Genomic DNA, 24,185 nt, shown 5'->3' with positions numbered 1-24,185 from the left:
AATGTTCACTACATGTACATGCATTAAATTTTAAAAAATAAAAATACTTTAACAAAACAGAAATGGAAAACATTATACTAATTTTAAAATATGTTTCTTATGTCATATCTTCAAACATTAAAAATGCATACTATTACAGATTTAGAAATGAAATTATTTCATTATCTTTAAGATATACTATGAATTTTAGAGTATCCGTTCAGTCAAATATAGAATAAATTATAGAGTTAGAAAATTTTTTTTATAGATAAAATAGGGATTTCCTAATGCATAGTTTCTAATTATAAAAAATAAGTAATACAAATGACTAAAAACATCTTTGGTAAAATATTTATTTTTATTTAAAAAGGTTTTTTTTTCCTGTAAATTGAATCTAATAATGCAAGGATTTCCTTTTAAAAGGATTTTTTTTTTAAAAAGCAAAATTTGAGGGAAGCCTTAATTCATTTTAAATAAAAATTTCCAATTTTTACATAATAACTGCACATAAATTATAGATTATATTTTTGATTGGCTGCATGCAGCAAGTGTTGCACTTAAAAGTACTTTAAAAATCATAAAAATTAAATAAACAATACCTTTTTTCCATACAGGCACTGATAAAATATTACACCTACACTCCAGACATCAACTTTAGATGATATTTTAGGAGGAGATTTACCAACAACAAAACATTCAGGTGGAAGATACCTAAAATTCAAGATACATACATTTCAAAATATGAAAACTCAACACAAATAATCAAGAATAGAAAATATTCACGTAAAACATCATAACAAGAAATTTAGGTCAGATAATTATAATATTTTGATCATTATTAAATAAAACTAAGAAAGTTTAATAATAATAGTAATAAGAGACTAGATAGATTGAGTCAAATGCATAAAACAGTTTCCAGTTTACATTTTGTTTGGCATGGTATAATTTAATTAGATATATAAAATGTTTTGTTCAATACGAAATGAAACTTACTTCTTTATAGCAAATGTTAAGATTAATTTTGAAAGAAATAAAATTTGACTAGAAAGTTCAATATGTCAGTTATATATTTCACCAGTAGATTATATAACTCAAATTATAGATCAAAACAATAATTTGTGTAAGAAAGAAAAATTGAAAAATATAAATTTAAATATATAAAAAATCATAGTATATTGTACAGCAAATATGATGGTATTTGAGAAAAGTAAGAACCAGAAATTGTTAAAAAGTAAAGTAAATATGAATTAATGCTCTAATTCTAATAAATTTACGAAAAATTAATCATATAACAAATTATAAGAAATTATAGTAGTAGATGTTATAAGTAGTAATTAATGTAAACTTTTTTGATGACTTGTTGTTGTGAATTTTAAGATTGATTTTTAACAGGGTTATTGCAGGAATTTTTCTACATTTTGGCTAATAAAGAGGCATTATTTTTTCCCCAAAATTTAATTCCCTGACTGTTGAGGTTTCTCCGATTCTGTGAAAATTCAGAGCTATGTCACACTAAATTAAAAGTTAAAATTTTTAAGGTACAAAAATATTTTAAATGATAAAAAAAAAACAGTAACATTCATTTAACAGATATTTTTTCTAAAAAAATAAATAAATATGATGATTCATTTATATTTAACACATTAAAGTAAATTTAATTATTTGTTAAAATTAAAACTAAAAACTTTACAATTAAGCATTAGCACTCAGACAATAGATTTATGTTTCAAGGAAAAGCATAAATCTTAGAGAAAATGAAAAAGCTGCATGCAACAAGTCAACTATTGGAATAGAAAAAGTCTTTTAAGAACGAAAATATTCTAAAATTTTATTTTAATTGTAAATAAAATAAAATAAAATAATTTACTTTATTTTTCAAAAACTTTGTTTTACACATATTGTCAAATGTTAGTTCAAGGATTAAACTTTTATTTTACACAAATGAAGTATTTACTTGGAATTTCAGATAAATGATTAGCTACTATTAAATTATCAAAATTGAGAATCTGCTACATTTTAGAATTTCAAATCCATAACTTTTTATTACTAATTCCAAGAATTTTTCATGACTTAAGGAAAACACTATTTTCTGAGATAAAAACCCAACAATATTAAAAAAACATTAATTGAAATGATAGGTATAATCAAAACTGTTATACTCTGCATTTTCATATTTATAGACATTAAATTAAAAAAAAAAGAGTAAAGAAAGAGTTGAAACAATAAAATAGCAGGAAAAAAAATACAAAAGCAAATAATTTCTTCTTTTTTTCTGCAGAATTATATTCTAAATTTACTTTTCTTATTCAACCGAAAGGAAAGAAATACTCCCGATTTTTCTGTTCTCATTTCGGAAATAAAAAAAATTCGCCAATGACCGACTTGCTTCAGCTAGAGTTTTTAATTGATAAAAAAATAAATAAAAATTCTGAAGTCACAGAAGTTTAAAACATAATTCGATCTAGAAATGATGTTTTTTCTTTCATTTTTTTTAAAGTGCACCATAATTTTTAAAACACATGATAAAAGTATTTTATATTATAATAAAATATGACTTTGAGTGGGGATTTTATTAGAAATTCAGAACACCATGAAATCGGGTGGGGATTCCATTTTAAAAGTTAGACCAATTCGGCGACCCAAATCCGTGTTTTTTTAAAAATAAAAAAAATTAAAAAAAAAAAAGTAAATAAATAAAAAAAAGTTAAAATCATGACATTTCACGACTAATTTTGTTCAATACTAAAATTCATGACTTTCCATATGCGCAGATACGCTGGAAATATGTCACTGTAAACATGAATAAAATCAACCTTATACGCACATAAAAAAACAACACCTATTAATGACAATACTAACAATAATGCTAATAATTCAAAAGTCATAATTGCTAACACAAACCTGACTTCTACTTTTATTAAAAATAAAATTATTATTTACATACCAATATGTTCCAGCACCCTGAGAAGTAAGATCCATTCCTACTTCAGGACTATAATTTTCATCATCCATAATTTTGCTCAATCCAAAATCTGTTATTTTAATTTCCCCACTGCCTAGTAAAATGTTTCCTAGAACAACAATCAATTATCAGCACATTCAATCAATTCAAAATAACACTAGATACAATATACTAATAGATTATTATAAATAGATAAAATATACTATTAACTGATAACAATGAAGAAGACAATGATAAATGTACAAATTATTAGATATGACAGAAAAAAAACACAAGACGATACTATAAAGATAGGCTGTCTAGAACTGAAGTGTTGCACGATTCTTAAATGCACTCATCTACTTATTACAGCATACGTATAACTCAAACTTTAATCCCAGATTTTATGCGTTATTTAACTTAAACTAAACAATAAATAAATCTTTAATACTACAACAGGGTGCATAGCCAAATCTTTCAACAAAAACTAAGCACCTTTTGAGGACTTTTTAAGCACTCAAAAAATATTTTTAAGCACTATATATATTAACAAAATGCAAAATAATTTTCAGACTTTACATGATTATGATAAAATAACTAGTTTCTGACAAAGAACTCTTCACTTGATTATATTAGCCATTATTAAATGATCAAGAGATTTTTTGGTAGGATAACAGAGGGTGTAAAATGAAGACTGAAATTCAGAACATCTTGCAAAATGCAGCAGAGTTGCACACGAGAGTGCAATAATCTCACAGAAACCAGCTCAGTAGATGCTCATACGGATTCGTAAGTATTTCGTCAAACATGAAAATTGATGGGCGCTTTCATACGCTACAGATCGACGGTATGCCAAAATGGATTGTGGTTGAATGAATAGTGATAACGTTGAATAGAACAATGTGAAAACCACGCTTTTGCATAATATGTGGCAAAAATCGACGTGGTAATGAACAAAAATCTCATTCTTGAAAAGGAAAATTAAGCACTCTTTAAAAAACACAAAATGAAGAAAAAAACCCCACTTTTAAAGAAAAATCGAAAAATAAGCACTTTTTAAAAACGCTATACACCATGTACAATAATAAACTATCTAAATAATAAAAATAGTTATCTGGTTTTGATTTCTAAGTACTTACTCATTATATTAGTTTGGTGAACACTCAAAAAATGAAATTTGTTTTAAGACAGAAGATTATTTTTTTTTAAAAAATTCAACGTGAGTGCAGAAGAGAATAAATAAACCAATCAAGTTTTACATACATTATAAATGAGTAAAAGTTGGTAGGTTTCTTCGGTTCAATTAGAAGCTTATAGAGGTTGTATAAATTTGAAACACTGAAGTTTTGAATTATCATGTATTAATGCTAAGAAGTTTTCAATTATTGAAGATAAAGTTTCTCAAATAGAAAAAATTTAATAACTCATTATAATTCTGCAAATTTGTCAGGCTAAAATCTGTATTAAAAATAATTATTGAATTACTATGAGAAAAAGTAAATATCAGCTAAAAACTAACTTAAAACAATAAAAAAAAAAGAAAAAAAAAGACACTTTTGAAATTTGACAACTAAATAATCTTCAAAACATTTTCGTAAATGCTATTTTAATAATAAATTATTTCTGAATAGGTATAAATAACTAATTGAAGAAGAATGTTATTACCAGGTTTGAGATCATAATGTATAATAGGTGGTTTGATTTCATTCAGGTACTTTAAGGCATGAACGACTTGCATAATAATACACCTGGCTTCTCTTTCAGGAATATTTTTATGTTGTTTGAGGTAGAAATCTAAATCATGACCATCACAGTATTCTAAGACTGTACAAAAGCTGAAAAATAAAATTTCAGCTTTTTGAGCAAAAACTAGTCAAAACTCTAAAAAGAAATTAATAAATAAAATGTTATAATATTCATATCACTAGGAAAATTTCATATTATATAGTATTTATCAATATTAAGTCAGAAAACAATTATATTTCAACAAGGGATTTTGAAAGTAGAATTTTATTTAGGAATAATGGCCAAATTTTAGAATTGTAATATTTTTTTAAAAAGAATAAACAAAAATTTGAATTTTAGTTTATTCTTGTCGAGATTCTCTTATTTTAATCAAAATTCATGACAAACGAAATGGGGGCCCTGCTTTCAGAAACATTTGAACAATACTTTGCTAGAATAAAAAAAAGGTAACTGTTTGCAGTTACACATATATATGTATGATTGATTCTATAATACCTTTAAAAATACTTTTTTTTATTTTAAGTTTTAAAAAGGGAGACAAATTAATCTGTCATCTAAATGTTTTTAGAACACACGGGTAATTTCTATACACTAGTCACGATATAGCTGTTCAACCCTAAATAACTAAACTTCAGTGTTAATCAGTCACTAATCATTCAACTAATAGACTACCAAGTAAAAACTATTGTATTTTTATATTTTCTTTAATAATTCCAAATAAATTTTCTTCACAACTTAAAACATATAATATAATTCTATTAAAAAATAGAAATAGGGTAAAAATTATCGTTAGCACTCTTGGCAGATGTTTTAAGTAGAAATAGCCTTNATATATATATATATATATATATATTTTATCAAATTAGTTTTTAAAAAATAAGAGTTCTTGACAAACATGAAATGTGGATATCAAGTCCTTAAGCAAGTCCAGAATTAAACAATAACAATAATAAAATAACTAATTAGTTCATTCAAATAATGTTCCTTATCATTAGCCATAAAAATATTGCTTTATTAAATATTTAAGACAGATAAGAAACTAGAAAAATTGCTCAGATATGTTATTTTGATTTTGGTAATCACCAAAATAATAAGAAATAATGATAATAAAAATCCACAATTTTTTAAAATTATTGTCTTGATCTTATAATTAAAGGATGTTGAATAAGAGAAATATAGGATAATAATTTTGATGAAAATAAAAAAAAAACAAAAAGGGTCAAGCATCAGTTATCTAATGAGTTACTTACGAATTGGCATCTATTTCAAAGACATCATACAGCCTTACAACACGAGGATGATCAAGGGACTTGTGAATATTATATTCTCTAAGGGCATGCCTAAATAACAAAATATGCATATATTATTGATCTGAACAGACTATTTATAAAACTAAAAATGGATTAAATTCTGAATCAAATCTGTTTACTTCATAAATAGATTACACTGGACTTAAAAATTTAAAACAAGATTAAATAATACAGCAATATTTTATTTCGTAAACATAACAATTTTGCTAGACAGACTAACAAATACACAGTCAGATTTTACACAAAAAAATCAGCACCTTTTAAGCACTCAAAAAATATTTTTAATCACTTTTCAAAGAAAAGGAAAAAAAAAATCGCAATTAGGATCTGTGCAGTATTAAAAAAAGAAAAAATTCTATCATTTAAAGTTTCTAATTTATAAACATAAAATCAATAATATTCAAAAACTTTACAGAATCATGGTAAAATAACTAGGTTCTGATAAATATTGCAGAGAAAATTGAGAGAATCATTCATTTTTGTAATTTAGAATGACAATTGATAAGGCAAAGAAAAAAAATCCCTTTTCAAAAGATAAGAAATAAGCACTTTTTATAAACCCTGAATAAAAAATCACCTTTAAAGGCTTTTAAAAAACGTAAATAAAAAATAAGTACCTTTAAGCACTTTTTAAAAACACTACATACCCTGAAGTAGTATAATAAACAAGTATATATTTATGTAAATGAAAAAAGTGTATAAATTATAGTATGTAAAACAAGTAACATTTTACAATAATTTTAGTATAACAAGTAGATAAAACCAATATTTTGCACAACAAACAGAGAAATTTAAAAACTCAATGTAATATAATATATTAATAAAGTAATTTCAGTCATATAGAAAACTATCACATATTTTACTTGAGATAAATGAACAAAATTAATTTAAACAGATAATTTTTTGAAAGCTCAATTTACTCAACTGCAAATAGATTATATTTTAGAAGAAAAAAATGAAAAGTCCTTTTTTAATAACTAATTGATTTGAATTCTTATATTTCTGAAAATTTTTTTCCATGTTGGATTAGATAGAATGTTTACAAGAAAAAATAAAAACACAAGCTAGATTTAATTATTTTAAACTTTATTGGCCACTTAATGTCACACTGAGTTTTGAAACATTATTCCAAAATTGAATTCTCTGACAATTTTAGGTTTCCCTAACCAAATGGGAACTCTATTTATAAATCCATCAACAATTTTTATGATGAAAAAAAGTGAATAAAAGTATTTCAAAAATTCTCAATTAAAAATTCATAAATCAGTTTCTCCTTCAAATTCTAAGAATAATAAAATTAGGAATTAAATTTAAGAACAAACTTGAACATACTTTATGTAGTTTGCTTTTTTGTCATCTTTCCAGTCTTTATTTAATTGGTGAACTTTACAAGCCACATACCTTTGCTCTTTCAGGTCAAAAGCCTAAGATTAAAATAACAATGAAAAAATTAAAAACTAAAATCAATAAATTAAAGTGGGACATCTTTTCAAATTCCCGTTTTTCAATATCAATTCAGGAAATATTATGTTGCGTTAATTAACATATTTCATGTCTTTCTTTTGACCCATCATAATTAGATGTAAGTGTAACTATACCAGGTTTATGATGGTTTTATCTGTCATATAAGAACTTCTTTTTGACATAATTTGAGACAATTGTCAAAACCCCAAAATTTTAGTACAAAAAATAATTATTATAAGTAAAATAAAATTATAAATAAAGTTCATATAAAATTACAAGCAATGAATTACTTATGTTTAATTTATAATCAATTACGTCCTTTAATAATTTTGACAATAAACCCCTTTTTAGATATGAATATTACTGTCAAAATCCCAAAATTTTGGCACAGAAAAAAATATTAATCTATTATAATGAATATTAAATAATTATAAATTAAAATGTCTAAAACTGAAATTATCAGAATCTGCAGGGTTTTATTTTTAATTATTGAAAATAAAAATACAAAAATCAATCTAATAAAAAAACACTTAACAATCATCTTGTTCATCATGGGTAAAATCTATTTTCTTTTACTCTCATTTTAACTCCTCAGTTCTGTGGACAAGCAATTCTAAAACAAGAGTTTTCAGGTCCTTTGTACTCTCAATTTTTTAATTTTCAGTTTTGAATGAGAAAAGACCAAAATTAAAAACTATCACTATATACAAAAATATAATGCATTAGGAAATTTATTCTGAAAATTCTACTAAATGTTAACCTACTAAATTAATAAATACTAATGTTAACCTACTAACTAATGTTAATTCTACTAAATTAAACACTTGTAACAATTGACTAATATTTTTTGTTAATTATAATTAGTTTACTTTCCCAGGAATCTATTTCAATCATGATTTATAAGCAATGTTCATATATATATATATATTAATAACCAAATAAAGAGAATAATAAAAAAATTACAAGGTCAGATCAGATAGTTATTGGTGACCACTTTAGTTTATTTAACCAGCTAAAAAACCAGCCTAAATTGTGGCATTAAAGAATTAAAATCTATCTTCATATTTATAACAATTAATATGAAATCATTATTATGTTTAATATAATAATGATTATATTAAGTATAAAGTTTAATGTACATGGTAAACTTTTTTTTATACCATGTAAAAACAGATTTTGCTTTCACTTAAATTGTAGATAAGTTTCAGCTACAGCAATTACTGCTTATATATACTTTCATTATAGATTTTATCAATCCATTACTATGAAACACTTTTTTGTTGTCAGTTTAAAAAATTCTGTAAAAAAAAGTTGTTTAATAACTTGAGAAAATATTCTAGAAGCATACATTACTATAAAAGAATATTAATATCTCACCTTATGTACTTCACTAAAACCACCTTTACCCAGTAGTGTGAGCAGTAGATACCTTTCGTGTAATACAGGATGATTATTAAACCTATGGATCAAGGCAATAAATTATTAACACAGATGAAAAATGTTGAGTATTATACAGAGATTTTCCTGAAACTAAAATAGTAAAAATATAAATAAATATGCAGAAAAAGGTATTTTGATAAGAGCAGGCAAAAAGGAAAATTATGTTGAATTAAAATAGTAAAGGAATTAAAAACAAGTAGTGGCTCTTTTCTGCTAAATGGTAATTTTTAGTAACTATTATTTAGTATGCTTTGGTACAACAGTAATTGCAGTTTCAACAACAGCTTCTTTCCATTCAAACCACTCAAAACATTTAGTTGTCTTTTTCTGAATTTGTATGAATTATAGTACTAATACTATCCAATCAGCTCCAGAAGAAAGAGATTTATATGCTGCTTTATTGACTATGCATAAATCAATTTCATCATCATTAAGATATTCACATAGATAGAAGTAACAATTAAAAAAATTATAGAACTGGGGCAAGTTAAGAGATGTTCGGTTGCCTTCAACAATGATTGGCTGAGAGCTTGAAATTTTATCTTTGACTCAGAAAGTTTATTAGGTTTTAATTGTGGTACATTTACTTTTTTTTGGTTTAGAAGTCTCTCGGCTTTGTATTTACCACATGCATCCATATGAAATATCATTTCTTGAGTGATGCAAACATCAGCAATTTATCCTTTTACAGCTTGTTTGATAATTCTTGTGGTGTCTAGGCTAATTCTTTAACTCACAGAAAACCTGTTTCAACTAATGCCTGCCCCTTGGAAACTATTACAGGTTTTGACAAAAACAGATAAATGATTTTTTTAGGAAAGATTCTGATTATCTTTTTTAATATGAAAACTTGGCTCCAAAAATAATCAATAGATTTTGAGAGTAGTTCCATTTTTTTTAAGTATATCATCATCGATTACATAGAGATTTCACATATCTGCTGTAACTTCATCAACAGAATCTTCAATCATTTGAGGCAGCATATTATGACATGCAATATAGATTTTACAAATTCTATACGAATTATGGAACGTAAAATCTGTACATTTTGCAACGTTTTCTTCTTAGGCGATTTCTCTAAAGAAAAATGAGTCATTACAATATAAAACTGTTATGAATCAGATTAAAACATTTGCGTTCAAATGTTGACTGAAAGGTTTTGGATTTTTTGGAGGAAAAAAAAAAAAGATTTATAGGACTATTTTGGTAACTAGAATGTTTTATGTTATTTAAAGGAGGGTTTTGACTCCAGAATCATGACAGACTTTTTATATCTCATTCTTTAATTTGGAAATTCATTCGAAGCAATAGTAGAAGAGATGTCAGATAACCTAATCTTTGTATCAATGCATGTTCTATTGAGGTTAAAAAAATTAATGTTTAGACTTGTAGTAAGAAGTCATTATCATGTAATTATATATAAAAGAAAACAAAGTGAAACTTAGTTTTTCATGATATAAAATAGAGAACTTTTCACCAGTTTCAAATTAATATAAATTTTTAGAATAAATTTTAGCAATACACAGTTCAAACTTCAAATCATTGAAGTGTTTACATACAAAACTGGAGAAAAAGAGCATATCTTATTGATGCAATGTAGATAATATGCAATTCAAAATTTACCTAGATTGATCTTCATTGTGAATCCTTTTTAGTTCTCGAATGTGAAGATTTCTTTCCCTTTCTAATTTCTCTAACTCTAATTGCAAATCAGTGTCCTCCTTCTTCAAAGAGACTTGTCTTAATTTAAAGATTTCTTCTTGTTCAAAATACTCAGACCAGCTGAGTAAACTGTAAAAAACAAATAAATATAAGTTCAGTTAGTGCATACAGATACATTTTACTTCTTAAGTACCAAAATAGAAAGCATATAATTTAAAAACTATGAACACAAAATATATTACTCTATTGTATTCAGTAGCACTGAAGTACATAAAAAAGGAAAATGTAAGTGTCAGAAACAAAATATTCGAGTTTGAAATGTCTACATTGTAAACAGTAAAGTTTGCACAAGATAGATAATGTATGGCAAACACATTGATAAATTAAAAAATGAACAAAGGAATGTTAGCAAGATTTCAACTAATACAATTGGAAGACAAAAATAAATAAAAAATTGCAATAATCAAAAAGTACTTTAATAGTCATTTTAAAATAATAAAAAGTAAAAATGTCACTGTTGGAAAAAATCGACAAAGCAAGATTTATTGATAATTTTTTTTTTATTTTATACAATAGGGTCTGCATATATATCTAATATCATAAAAAAATATTTGCTACATTATTCAGTCTAACAACTTATACAGTAGAGGTGCACAGCTTGCGGCCCACATGCTGCTGCCAACTCTTAATGTGCAGCCCAAGGCAGCATCTGAACATGCCCAATCTTAATCATTATTGTTTTTCAATTTCTTTTTGATGATGGTTAATGCTGCAGATTTACATATAATTTTAAAATACAACATTATCACAATACACAAAATTTTGAATTTTAATTTTCCCTTTTGACACTCTTCCAATGACTTCTCATTCGTTTCTTCGGTTCCTAATCGCAAAAAATCCGCACTTTTCGAAACTGTGTAGCAATTAATACCTAGTTTGTGCAAACTTCATCGTAAATCCAAATGACTTTAGATCCTTTTTTCAAAAACTATGAAAAAAGAATCCTGAAAAAAAAAAAAAAACGTGGAAATATATGTATCTCAAAGTAGTTTTTAAAATTTTGATATTTTTAGCAGCAATCGAGAGTATCAAATCGATAATTTAGATAAACACTTTTTGACATGGTCTATTTCTGACTATTTTATTGCAAATCCAAACTGTTATTTTGGCAGTTATTGCTATGCATTTTCTACATGGTTTCAAAAGTCCTGATATTTTTTATTATGCTATTATTATGGCATTTGAATTTTGAATTCTGTATTTAAATACATCACTATTTAAAATGCTTTACTTCTGCCAATTTCTTTGTAAAATCATAAGAGATTTTTATAAATCACTTTTTGGACTTTTGTTACTTACTATGATTCTCTACATAATTTAAAAAACTCTGATATTTCTAATAATAATAGATTATTACGACATGCGAAATTTGAATAAAAATCGTGCATAAAATTAATCACTTTTTGACATGCCCCATTTGTGTTAATTTTACACCTTATCATATTAATTTTAACATAAATATAAGAGGTGTTTCAAAAGTATTTTTTGGCAGTTATTGCTACCTTATTCCTTGTGATTTTAAAAATCCTGATATCTTAACACAATATTACACAATTCGTAAAATTCGATTATGTTTCAATTTCTTTTAAAGTGTTATTTTTTTAAAAAATATTTAAGATTTGTAAAACCTCTTGTAATTTTATTTAAAATAAATTTTTTAAAGTTGAAGTATATATTCTACTAAATGTTGAATCTTATTTTGAGCTGTAAGGGTTTTGTTTTAATTTAAACCCAATAAACTTTCTTTAATATATTGTATTTAACTAGCATCTATTAAAAAATTTATTACTATTTAAAAAAAATTTAATTCTACAAACATTACAGTTTCTTATTCTTAGAATTTATGTAAAAATGGACTTTTGTATTATGTAATAATGTGATAAAAAATATCATGACCTTTCTGTTTATTAAACTCAATATTTCTATTTATCAGACTTTTTTTCTGATCAAAAAATGTTCCTTTCATTTTTTATTAAAAAACAACATTTTCTTATTGGAAAAATTAGTTTTTTAGTCTTTAATTTTAAACATTTAAAAGTATTTAATTTTACACAAACGTATTACTAATAATACACATGATAAAAAGAATTTAGTGTCTGGAACAATGATGTTTATATAACAATTACTCCCTATAATTGCATCATGCCAGTCAAAATACTTGGGCAGGTGGCTTTCTATTGGTTAATCTGCTAAGCATGTGGCCTTTCACTTAAAAAGGTTGTGCATCTCAATCATATGGCCGTTATAAGAAGTTTTAAACAACAATTCAATTTTAAGAATAACTACAGTTGTACATGTAATCTTTAAGAACAGCAATTGTAGATTTTAAACTGAAAATAAAATATGATTAAAAGAAAAACTATTAGTTATAAAAAGTTTGACAATAAAATTATTTAATTCCAGATTAAAATTCCAATTGAATTTATACAGTTCGTAAATTTACTTACTAGGAAAAATATATAACAGTGATGCTAAATTACTGTTAGCAAAATAATATTAAGCAATATATATACAGGGGTCTGTCCAGGCCAATTTTACTACCGTTTAGCAGTACCTACACAAATTCAGCTTTAGGAAAAACGGTAGTTTCACAAAATACTTTTCCTTAAAATTTTATTTTTGTAACCCGTAAGAAACGATAATTCCATATTTTTTTGCTGATATTTTAATATTATATCCAATTTTCACAAATTATGTCTAAATTTCCACAAAATAGCTACCTCTCAGAAAAACCTAAACGGACCCCTGATATATCTTTATAAAAAGAAATCAATAAATAAAGAGGTGCTTTTAAACAATAACCTGGCAATTCTTTTTGTCCCGAAATCTCAGGATCTCTACCACACAATAAGTACACGAGTTTTAAAAAGGTTTTTAAGGTTTACCTATAAACTAAGCTAACATAAGCATTGAGAATACCTCAGTAAAATTAAGTGAAAAAGTCACAATTAATTTCTGTAACAATTAATTTACCATTTTTAGGAAAGAAAAAAAACAGGACTTACTCTTTGAGGGGATCAGGTCGAAGAAAGTCACCGTTTGCTAAAGCTGAATTAGCTCTACCTCTAGGCTGAGTTGCATTTGGCTTCTTTTTACCTAACATTTTACGCTGCTTTTCAATTTCTTCTCTTTCCATTGCTATTTGTTCTTGTTTTCTGAAATAACATTTCACAATTTAAAAATCTAATCTTTCAAATAAGATTTTCTAGAACAAAACATTCTATTAAGCTTTTATTCAAATGACAAGTATGTTTTTTAACCAATCAATATTCTTCGAATTGGCTTTTAAATAAAAGGTTTCACTATTAAACCCTATATTTACAGAGTTAACTTAAGAATGTAAATGAGAGCATAACAAAAGTGGCCGAATTTAGAACTAAATGATTATTATTTTAAGATAGAAATATTTTGGATGTCTAGCATAGATAATTATAATCAAATAATCTTGCTACTACTTTTGAATTTTTGGAAATAGGAAAGTAGAACTTTAAGGTACTGTTCAAAAACAAAAGGTTAAGTATTAAGATAATCCTTAAATAAAAGTTATTAACTATCAATACATCACAATCTTCAAAAATTCAAATTTGTTTGAGAGCCTCTCACAGCTGGGCAGATTGTCATTTTAAAAAATTGACTTATTCTAACGTGCTTAACAATATAATACATATAATGGTTTCTTAAAAATTACACAAATGCTTTTTTTTTTTTTAAATTTGCTATTCTGCTTAACATTTCTAAAATATGGCAATAATTAGAATTTGAAAGATAACATGCTTCATTTTCCAAAATTTCTTCATTTGAAGAACTTTATTTGGAATTTTTGAAAATCAAAACTTTTATATTGCTTATACAGGGTGCATAGCCAAACATTTCCACAAAAAATAAGCACCTTTTAAGTACTCAAAAAATATTTATTACTTTAAAAGAAATATCATAATTAGGATATGCACTAATAAGAATTTTTTCTACCTATTGATAAAAGTTCTTCAAATATATATACTGACAAAATGCAAAATAATTTTCAAAAACTTGACATGATCATGATAAAATAACTAGTTTCTGATAAAGAAATCTTTTCTTGATTATATTAGTTATCATAAAAACAATTCATACACAATTTTAAATACAGTCGAACCCCGCTATAGTGAACCGTCTGCGGACTCAGTAATGTGTCCACTATAACCGATGGTTCACTATATCCAAATTTTTTGAAGAATATTTTTTGCATAAGACAGTTGAATGATTGAAAATTGGCTTTGCAATTTTGCATAAGTTATTTTAAAAAATTATTAACTAATTAACAGATAATAAAGCAAAAATTGATGGAAAAAGTAATTACGTGATTTTTGATTGAACACAATTTGATTTTAAATTGAGTTCATCAATTTTCTTATCTACAATGTGCAACGAATGCAAGATTTTTACATTTTGAACAAGATTTCGAGTCATCTTGACAAAGCATTTCTACGTTTTCTCTTTCAGCTCTACGCAGTTTTTTCGAGCAAACCATGTTTTTGTCGTATGCCGCAAGAATTGCACTTCGATTTTTCCAAATATTTGAAACTGTAGATTTTGACAAGGAAAATTCCTTACACAGTGTCGATTGATTGGTTTCATCATCAATACGCTTTACAATTTTAACTTTGTCCTCTATCGAAAACGCTTTTCTCTTTAGAAAATTTGCCAATTTCACAGCTGTAGAATGAGTTAAATTATTCCCCTTCTTGATTGTCCACAGGTGATTTGTAAAGATTATGGTTTGAACAGATAAGAAAATTCCAAAAATTCAGCAGGTGGCCAAGTTAACTAGTTGTAGAGCAAGCTTGGGGAAAAGAGATAAAGCGAGGCTTGTCAGGGAGGGGGGAGTAAAGATAAATGATCTGTTTGACATTTATTACAGTATAGTTAAAAGTGATAAGCATAAAGGAGAGTAATATGACACATTTTATAGGAATGCATTCATTTTCAGTCCCAACACCTACAAGTTTAAAGATGGAGGACTGAAAAAGATATTTAAAGAAATGAAATTTAATTCCACTATAACCGAGTTTCCAAGTTCTAAGCTGTTCACTATAAGCGTTAAAAATAACATTATTTAAATAGGAATACGGACGGGACCGCTAAAAAAGTTCACTACATCCGAGTGTTCACTATATCCCAGGTTCACTATAGCGGGGTTCGACTGTATATTTAATATTGAGTTGCTTTTTCTATTTTTTAAATTAATAATTACTTTAATTATGTAAAACATTTTAATTTAAAATTATAATTAATTAAACTGTTATTTAAAAAGGTTAAATTTTTTTAAAGATTTAAATAGTTATTTATAAAAGCATATTCAACAAAACATTAACAAGATTAATATTATTTAACATACCGAATTCATAAAGATATGTAAAGAATTAAGCAAACTAAGAAAACTTTAATGAATTCATATTACAAATATTAATAAGCGAATGTCCATAAATAAATTTTATAAAAATTTGTTACTTGGTTCATATTAAACTTTAATGCAATCTTTAATGAATTCTTTCATGAAATGATTACAAAAGATATAAATAATTTTGAAATGTAAATACAATGAGTACTGAAGTAAAACATTTTTATCAGAAGTAAGTTATTATATAGTCCTGACACTCATAATATTTAATAAATCTGAAATAATTGAATCCCCCCACTTCATACATTTTTAAAATCTTGTCTCTAAATATTATGAATTTTTTCATAAAACAACTTAGAGCACTGGAGATTTAAAAAGTAATTACACAATAAGAAAAAGTAACAAGTAAAAAAAAAAGTAATAAAGAACATTAAAGTTTTAAAAATTTTACGCAATTAGTGGATGGTCATATTTTTAATCAGTAGAGTTTGCACTCAATGAAAATAAAGACTTATGGAACTTCAAAAGATTTATGGACAAATGATAATTCATTTTTATGTTTTAATAATATCATAGGTTTGCAGAGTTAGGGCAGTCAATAGCTATCAAGCCTAAAAAATAGTTACTGGCACCAATAATAAAATGTTGACATAGCTGCTAGGAAAAAATCCACTAAATAATATAAAATTCATGATAACTGTAGTATAACGTGCTAAATATTTTACATATAGGGAATTTTAGGGATTTTTGTCATCAAAATACATAAACTTTATTTAAGTAATAACTGTAAATGGTATGCAATATTTTTAAATGAATTTGAAAGGGTTTTTATTATGTTAACTCATAATTTTAAATAGTAGCAGACAAGACATTCATAATTGATAATTAAAAAAGATTCTATAATTGAAAAAGGGAGCTCTGAATAAAAATAAACTGAAAATTTTAGAACAATAAAAAAGAAATTTCTTAACTAATTACTAAGTGAGGCTTGCTGCATTATATATTAGTAATATTTATTTAAATATTCAAGCAATATAAATAGTACAAAAATTCTGTTTCAATAGGGATATTACTATATTTTAGGGAAAGTTTTAAAATGTAAAAAAACTTGGAACTTTTTTACTATACCAGTAGACAAAGAGAAACTGGCAAAATTCAGTAAATTGATGAGCTATTTTACATTCCATAGCATGCTGGCAATTAGAAACTCATATCGATCTCTGAATTCAAAGATTTTCTCGGCAGCCTTTACCTGGACTACTGCAGCTTTTAAGACATTTCTTATATTTGAATGACTCTATTTAAATGACTGACACTTATTTTTGTTCCATGTTAAGCTAATTAAAATAAAATCAGTTTATTTTTATTAATACATGAAATTTGCTACATTTTTTTAAGTATAATCCTAAATTTAGATCAATACTTTTAATTATTTACAAAAGAAACATTATGTAGAATAGAAAATAAAATTATTTTATCAGTCAAAAAATCTGATATTTTATAAAAAATTAATCAATATAAATAAATTGAAAAACAAACAGAAACTTAATATTTAATGGGACTTATTTAATAAAATCATAAATGAAAGTTGCAAATCTATTTAAAAATATTCAAATACTTACTTAATTAGTTCAGTAAATGCAAAACCATCCACCCAATTTTCAGCAAATGAAGCTCCTTGCCTTTGTGTTATAAATTGACCAAGCCTTAACCTATTTTGCATACATTTTTGACGACATGCTTTCTTTTCCATTAAAGACTGAAATGGTCAAAAAAAATTTTTTTTTATCAAATAATGCTTTAGAATAAAAAAATTATATAATATACATCTAAAAAAGATGTTTAAAACTAAAAAGTACATATAAATTCATATAGCACACAAATATTGAAGAAAAAAAAACTAGCTAGTTTCGAATCATTTTTGAGATTGTAATCTTGAACTGTATAAAATGTGTTACACATGAATTACTTCAGTTTTTCTTTATTTCACAAAAAATATGAACAAAGTCACTAAACCATACCATCATCTAGCATAATTAGCAATGTATCTTTATCATGCTTTCCCCCTAATTTCAGAAAGAAAAAAAATTCCTGACTTTTCCAAGTAGTTCAAGAAAATATCAATGTAAATCCAGACCATACTTTATGTATACCATGCAAGTTTTCATCAGACAACTTTTATTTATGTCAAATATAAGATTTTGTGAGCAAAAAAAATTCATTGAATGAGGATGGAAACATGGAAAAGTTTCACTAAAATGTAGAATTTTTACAATAAGTAATTGTAAGATCTTAGAAATACTTAAATCGAATCTCAATAATTCTAAGACCAGTTAATTTTCCTTGTTTTTGTAAAAAAAAGGAATTTTCCATGACAATTTGAGGTTTCCCTTGTTAAACTAAGATTTGACAGGTGGTTTCCAGACACAAAACACTGGCTAGAATTTTGTTCTTTTTTAATTAAAAAATTGAAGAAAGGGTAAAACACAAAATAAAATATAAGCAATTTAAACTTTACAACAACCACAATTGAATCTTTTAACATTAAAATGACTCCACACATTAATTCTTTCAGGGTTTCGACTCAATTTCAGGAAAAAAAATTTCATGACTTCTGTTGTTATACTTCAATGAAAATCAAAACCATATTTTTTATACACCATGTCATTTTTCATCAAACAACTTTGATTTTCTTACTTGTAATGTCAAATATTAGATTTTGTGAGCAAAAGAAATATTATCGAATGAGAATAGAAGCTTAGAAGTTACACTAAAATGTGAAATTTTTGCAACATGATGCCAGAATTATTTAACTTGAATCTCAATAACTGATTACTGTTATTGACAATTCCGAGACTTGATTTATTGTCCACAGGTTCGTTACAGGTATGATGTTAAGAGTTTCCCAGGTTTTCTTTTTTTAAATTGCAATTTTTCCTGACTATTCCCTGCTTTTTTTTGGCAAAATAAAATTCTCTGACAATTCCAGGTTTTCCCTGTTCAAATGTTCCAATAAATTGTTTAAAGAATTTTATTTATACACAAAATACACATAACTCATACCTTTTCTATTAATAGTTGTTTAGTAACATCATGACATCGCTGAAGTTGATCCTTCATTTTCTCAGCTGTTTTCTGCTGGGTTGAAAGTTGACGCTTTAATTCTTCATTTGCCTAAAAGAAATTAGAAATAAGATCAACATCAAAATGACAGCTTACGAAAATAAAATGCTTTGGGGAAAAAAATTATTCATCAAAGAAAATATAAATGGAAAAATAATGACCTATGTTTACAATCATACAATTATTGACACTCTATTTAGTATTAAAAAAAACACACAGTCAACGGAATATTACTAAAATTAATCTATAACTAAATTTTTAAATAAACATATGCATGCTAATTCATGTATGTGTAAACATTTGCAGATTCATAAATGCTACATAATTCTAAAATAACAGATAGATATTATGATTAAATTTAGTAACCATGCCTCAGCAAATTAAACACATTTTTAAGCATTGATTTATTTGATAGTTGTTATAGTAATTAAAAAGAGACATAAATATAAAAAAAATAGGATTATTTCATTTTTAAATTTGTAATTTTGAAAAGTAAAATTCATTCAGTTGATTTTAGGTAGTCGTAACATATTAGAAAAAAAATATAAGGCATAAAATGTTTCATGATAAAAGGTGAATACGAGTATATGTAATATATATATATATTTGGTTTCAATAGCAATAACTTTTAGAACTGCTTGATCTCATTAAGAATACAAAGCTAAAGGATTTTATTATTAAAAATATTATGTATTTGCATGAAATTAACAGATTTCAATTTATCCTTGAAAAATTTGACATCATTTTTAGGATATTGGAGCATTCAAAAATAATGTGGTTTCAGGGTTGCCACAGAAAAAAATGAACAAAATAGTTGCTTTTAGTAGGCTAAAGCATGAAAATAGCTGCTGAAAACTATGAAAATAGTTGCCGAAATGAGAACAAAAATTCACCAAAAATATGACTAAAAATTTATTAAATGACTTAATTGTCATATACCATGATCCATTTAGTCAAGTCGGTGGCAAGTAAGATAATTTTTATATAAACGTTAGTGTTATAGCACTAAGTTCTTATATAAAATCAATTAGTATATTAGTCTGAAAATACTTTTAATTACTAGAATTTATTAAAAAAAACAAACCTTTTCATTAAAAAAAAACATACTTTTCCTAAAAAAATTTCCTTTTTAAATTCAACCATCGTAATATATTAAAAATTGGATTTTTTAAAATCATGCGAAATTTAGTAGCAATAAACACTGAAAAGGAAATCGAGAAACAAAATAGACTTACAATGAAATCTGTGCTGCAAATTGAACAAATTAAAAGTTATGACTCATATTTGCCATTTAAAATTTTTATTTTTTAAGAAAAAAAAATTCAGTCCGTTCAGAAGCTCCTGCAGGTAGCAAGTTTTCAACCTTATTTATGCTAAAAAAACATCACTAGGAGTACAGAAAAATTTCCCAACAGTCTCCTTTTATTGAAAATTGTTGCTAACCCAATTTATGCTAAAAACCTCGTTTAGGAATACAGAAGTCTTCTTATAGTCTCATTTTCCTCAAAATATTTGTCTGATGCTAAAAATAGTTGCATTATAGTCATCTGTGGCAACCTGGTGGTTTTTAATTGTTAAAAAAAATCACAGAAAATTCTGAAATTTCTTACAAAATAAAACAATAAAATTAATTTTCCTTACTGCTAATACAGATTTTATTTATTAGCTTAACAGCAACATTTATTATTTAAGTTAACTGTAAGGCAGATTCAAAATCTCAAGCAGGCAATAGGTTGAATAAGAAATCTTATTTTGATGCAAATGCATGGATATAAAGAGAAACTCACCCTTTGAAGCTCTTCAATTCGATTATCACGCATTTCTAGGTCTAATGCAGACTTATTTTCAAGCTCCTTGATTTTATTAATGGTAAGATCTGTTTGCACTGATCGATAGATGGCATGACATAGAGGAGGCGCCATTAGGCTTGAATAATCTATACTGGCACTGAGGGGAGTACTAGATGGCGAACCCATATTCTGCTGCACTTGAGCATACTGAAATTAAATAAAAAAACAATAATTTCCTTTAAAATTTTATAAAGCTAGGTTAAAGAAAACATCATGAAATTTAAAAAGTTATTTATTGCTTTAAAGTTTAATTGGCAAATGCAATGAAAAATGTTTTAGTTCTGATGACTCCTGTAAGGTTTGTTTTAAATAAACAATACTTGAATTTTATACAATGGACTTTCTGGCGGTTTTTTTATAAATTGAAACAGTCAAGTAAAATAAAATATTAAACAAAAGTTATTTTTATTACTTAGAAATTTGAATATATTCTAGTGTTAGAACAGTGTTTTTCATAATTCTTTTTTTAAAAAAAGCAAAGACTGATTTTTTAGCTTCTGATATTTTTAATTAATTCAATGAAACATTTGCATTTCCTTATAAATATAAGGAAAAAATAATTATAGAGGGTAGTTTTTGAAATATAGTGTTTTTGTTTATTTTGAAAAAATGATCCATAGATATGAAAGAAAAAATATTATAATAACAGTTTAAACATGTTTGAAATAACAATCCTGCTATATGCTATAGTCTGATGTCAGAGTAAAAAATATAAATCAAAAACAATAAATAAGAATAATTTACCATGTAACTTTGAGGTGTAGGAGACTTAGAACCAGCATAGCGACTAGGACTATGACCCTAAAAATTGAAGAAAAAGAGATTACATAACCTATTTTTAATGCCTTTCATTAAAAAGAAAATTTATTGAAAACTACTAACCTTAAAATACTCATTAATTTTTTTAGCACTTTCACGTGCAGATTTCATGCCTGAAACAAAGATTCAAATCAAGTTGCATAATTGCAGTTTATGTTATTAATTTATAATTCAGTTCTTAAAAAATATGTAAAAAACAATCCTGTAATATTGAACTTCATAGGACCAGATAAATTCCTCTATAATTATCAAACTTCATGAAACATGAAATAAATCATTTTGTTACAGTGGAATTTGATATTTAGAGGAAAACCATAAAGCACTGTTAAATTTGTAGCTGTCATTGAAATTTTAAAGCTATGCCCCACCCCCTAAAAACAAACAGCATGAAACTTTTAAGGATAAGGTAAAATAAACAATGAATTTATTGCTCACAAAAGGCAACTACGCAAATTATTATTTTATTTACTTTTTTTATCAATCATGCAAGATAGAGTTTTAAATTTAACAGAACTTTTATTGCCGTATTGCAGCATTACATAAATAAGAAGAAAAAAAACTTTAGATTATATATATAAATATTTTTAGTGAATTTAATATTTTTCTTTAACAGTTTTTTTTAAAAAGCCATATTAAAAAATAATTTGACGTCACAATAATGAATATAAACATACTGCATAAAAACAATACAATACTGGTGACATTCTAAAATTAAACTGAAATATTAAAATTTAGAAAACACTGTCTTCCTATTTATACTTTTTGATTGCAATGAACATAATCTATTTAACAAGTATATAAAATTATAACTTAATTTAACTAATATTAATAACTACCAGATCATGGAAAGTCTATTTTATTTTAAGTATTTTAAGACACCGACTTAATTTGAAATTTACCCAATTAATTATACATCAGGAATGTCAAGTTTCTTCCACAGTAGAAGAAAACCATGGAAAAAGATCACACCAGAAGAAATAAATTTCTTCCAACTCAAGTGGAAGAAACTCTTTTTCAATATGGAATATTAAACACATAAACAGTTGCTTCAAACAGCTTACAATTGCAATCTAGCAGAAATAATAGTATTAATTGTTGAGCTATTTAAAATAAGTAAAAACTAAAAGAATGCGGGAATTTTTTTTTAGTTATTTCATACATCATTTTTAAATAAGTAAAAAATAAAAAGGTAAAAAAAATTCAGGTATTCTTTTTTTAAAAAGATCATAGATAACTAGTTTTTCAATGTTTATTTTAAAGAGAATGGCAAAACTTACTTAATTTTATAATTATATAAAGAGCTATTAAAGTAACATAATCAAATTTTATTAATACCAATGAATTAACAAATCACATACTAAACTTAGATACTACTAAAAACACATATTAAATTGTCAATTGCAAATAGCTTTTTATAATCAAATAATGTTAAGTATGAGCACTCAAACTATAAAAAAATGATAAATAGATTTTAAAATTCTCCATTATATTAATTAAACAGTTTTTTTTTTTCTTTCTAAAAAAGAAAACCTTATAAACTTCCTTTTACTCCATTAAATTTATTTGAGTTATTCTTAAAATACTTATTGCTAAACAATTGTATTGGTCATTTTTAATTTTGTCCAGTTTCTTACCAGTTCATTCCTGAAAGAAATAGGTTTCTTTCGAATAAGACACCAACATAAATATGTTTAATATAGGTATTTTTTGTGAAAAATCATTTCTATGTAAACATTTAAAAATTGCAGATTTATGTTTATTTAAAAAAATACAGATTCCCATTAAGAAAACTTAGTTTGCAAAAAACTTAAGTGCACTTCACCTTTTTTTTCATTTTATTACAATCAAACTGGAAGAATTTATGTAAACAGAAAAATTAATTACATAAAATTATTATTTTTTTTGTAAAAAAAAAAAAAAAGAGGTTTAAACTATAAAAATAATAAAAATGTAAAAAGTATTGTAGGCATACCATCATCTTTTCTTTTTCTCTTTCTCTCCGATCCACTGGTAGTCCGATGTCCGAGTTTTTCAGGAGTCTGTGAACAAAAGAAAGTATAGTTCAGGTGAAAAGTTCAAGCAATCATGTACTTTGAGAACAAAGTTAATTAAATAAATAAATAAATATAAAAAGATGGAATGAATGAATTACATCTAATTCTTTATCACTAGTGTGAGATCCATAACTGGCAGCACTGAGATTGGAATCAGGATTATTGTTTATGTTACTGTTACTGCTGGTCCCAGATGAGGCATGATTGATTCCTAATGTTGTAGTTTGAGCTTGAAGCGGCAGATTCCCAGGAAGAGTCATCATGGGAGGTTGTACTAATTGTTGCTGCAGTTGAAGAGGCAACTGCTGAGCATGAATATTAAAATTGACTAGACCCTAAAAATATTACAAAAATACC

The 24,185-nt window shown here is 25.4% G+C and overlaps 1 protein-coding gene across 8 annotated transcripts in view; it reads right to left on the bottom strand.

Moving 5' to 3' along the window:
- The window catches only part of LOC107447736 (serine/threonine-protein kinase tousled-like 2), a 136,881-nt gene that overhangs the window by 8,852 nt on the left and 103,844 nt on the right, over positions 1-24,185 (bottom strand). For all 8 annotated transcript variants that reach the window (XM_043050517.2, XM_043050516.2, XM_071178064.1 and 5 more), the window contains 15 exons: positions 23,927-24,163; positions 23,747-23,813; positions 21,838-21,887; positions 21,700-21,756; positions 20,893-21,102; positions 19,046-19,156; positions 17,605-17,741; positions 13,608-13,757; positions 10,504-10,671; positions 8,818-8,899; positions 7,309-7,400; positions 5,917-6,006; positions 4,586-4,755; positions 2,924-3,050; positions 579-690 (listed from right to left, as the gene is read on the bottom strand). In XM_043050517.2, coding sequence (XP_042906451.1) covers positions 579-690; positions 2,924-3,050; positions 4,586-4,755; positions 5,917-6,006; positions 7,309-7,400; positions 8,818-8,899; positions 10,504-10,671; positions 13,608-13,757; positions 17,605-17,741; positions 19,046-19,156; positions 20,893-21,102; positions 21,700-21,756; positions 21,838-21,887; positions 23,747-23,813; positions 23,927-24,163 — 1,860 coding nt within the window. The remainder of the gene's footprint in view (positions 1-578; positions 691-2,923; positions 3,051-4,585; positions 4,756-5,916; positions 6,007-7,308; positions 7,401-8,817; positions 8,900-10,503; positions 10,672-13,607; positions 13,758-17,604; positions 17,742-19,045; positions 19,157-20,892; positions 21,103-21,699; positions 21,757-21,837; positions 21,888-23,746; positions 23,814-23,926; positions 24,164-24,185) is intronic.

Source organism: Parasteatoda tepidariorum, chromosome 2 (assembly GCF_043381705.1).
Source record: "Parasteatoda tepidariorum isolate YZ-2023 chromosome 2, CAS_Ptep_4.0, whole genome shotgun sequence".
Classification (NCBI taxonomy): domain Eukaryota; kingdom Metazoa; phylum Arthropoda; class Arachnida; order Araneae; family Theridiidae; genus Parasteatoda; species Parasteatoda tepidariorum.
This window is presented reverse-complemented; position numbering and strand designations above follow the sequence as displayed.